The 315-nt window shown below is 68.6% G+C and overlaps 1 protein-coding gene across 1 annotated transcript in view; it reads left to right on the top strand.

Annotated features, from left to right (window-relative positions):
- Nucleotides 1–217, top strand: part of RNF213 (ring finger protein 213) — a 46,052-nt gene extending 45,835 nt beyond the window's left edge. Inside the window, 1 exon segment of the mRNA XM_010008661.1 lies at nt 64–217. Coding sequence (XP_010006963.1) covers nt 64–217 — 154 coding nt within the window.
- The last annotated feature ends 98 nt before the right edge of the window (nt 218–315 follow it).

Raw genomic sequence — 315 nt, 5'->3', positions numbered from 1 at the left:
CCACCCGGTGGCCTCTGCCCTTTGCTGCCCCCCCCTCTTCACACCACTCTTGCTGTTTTCCAGGCTGAAGGACTCGCTCCTTCCTGACCTCGATGCAAAGAACTCCGCGCTGGCCCCGGAGCTGGAGGAGCTGTTCCCAGAGGAGATCCTTCTCTCTCACGCCGCAGCCACCTGGAAAGCAGCCGTTCGCTTCAGGAGGGAGCGCAGGGAGAGCTAGGACAGCCCTGCCCGTGCCCCGGGGGCCGCAGCCCCTGCCCGCCCCCTCGGGGCGCTGCTCCGGGCGGGTTTCGCTCCCGCAGGGCAGAGAAGGACCGG

The sequence above is a fragment of the Chaetura pelagica genome, unplaced genomic scaffold (genome assembly GCF_000747805.2).
Source record: "Chaetura pelagica isolate M959 unplaced genomic scaffold, ChaPel_1.0 scaffold962, whole genome shotgun sequence".
In the NCBI taxonomy this organism is placed as follows: Eukaryota; Metazoa; Chordata; class Aves; order Apodiformes; family Apodidae; genus Chaetura; species Chaetura pelagica.
The sequence above is the reverse complement of the archived record's forward strand: the minus strand, read 5'-3'. Positions and strand labels throughout refer to the sequence as shown.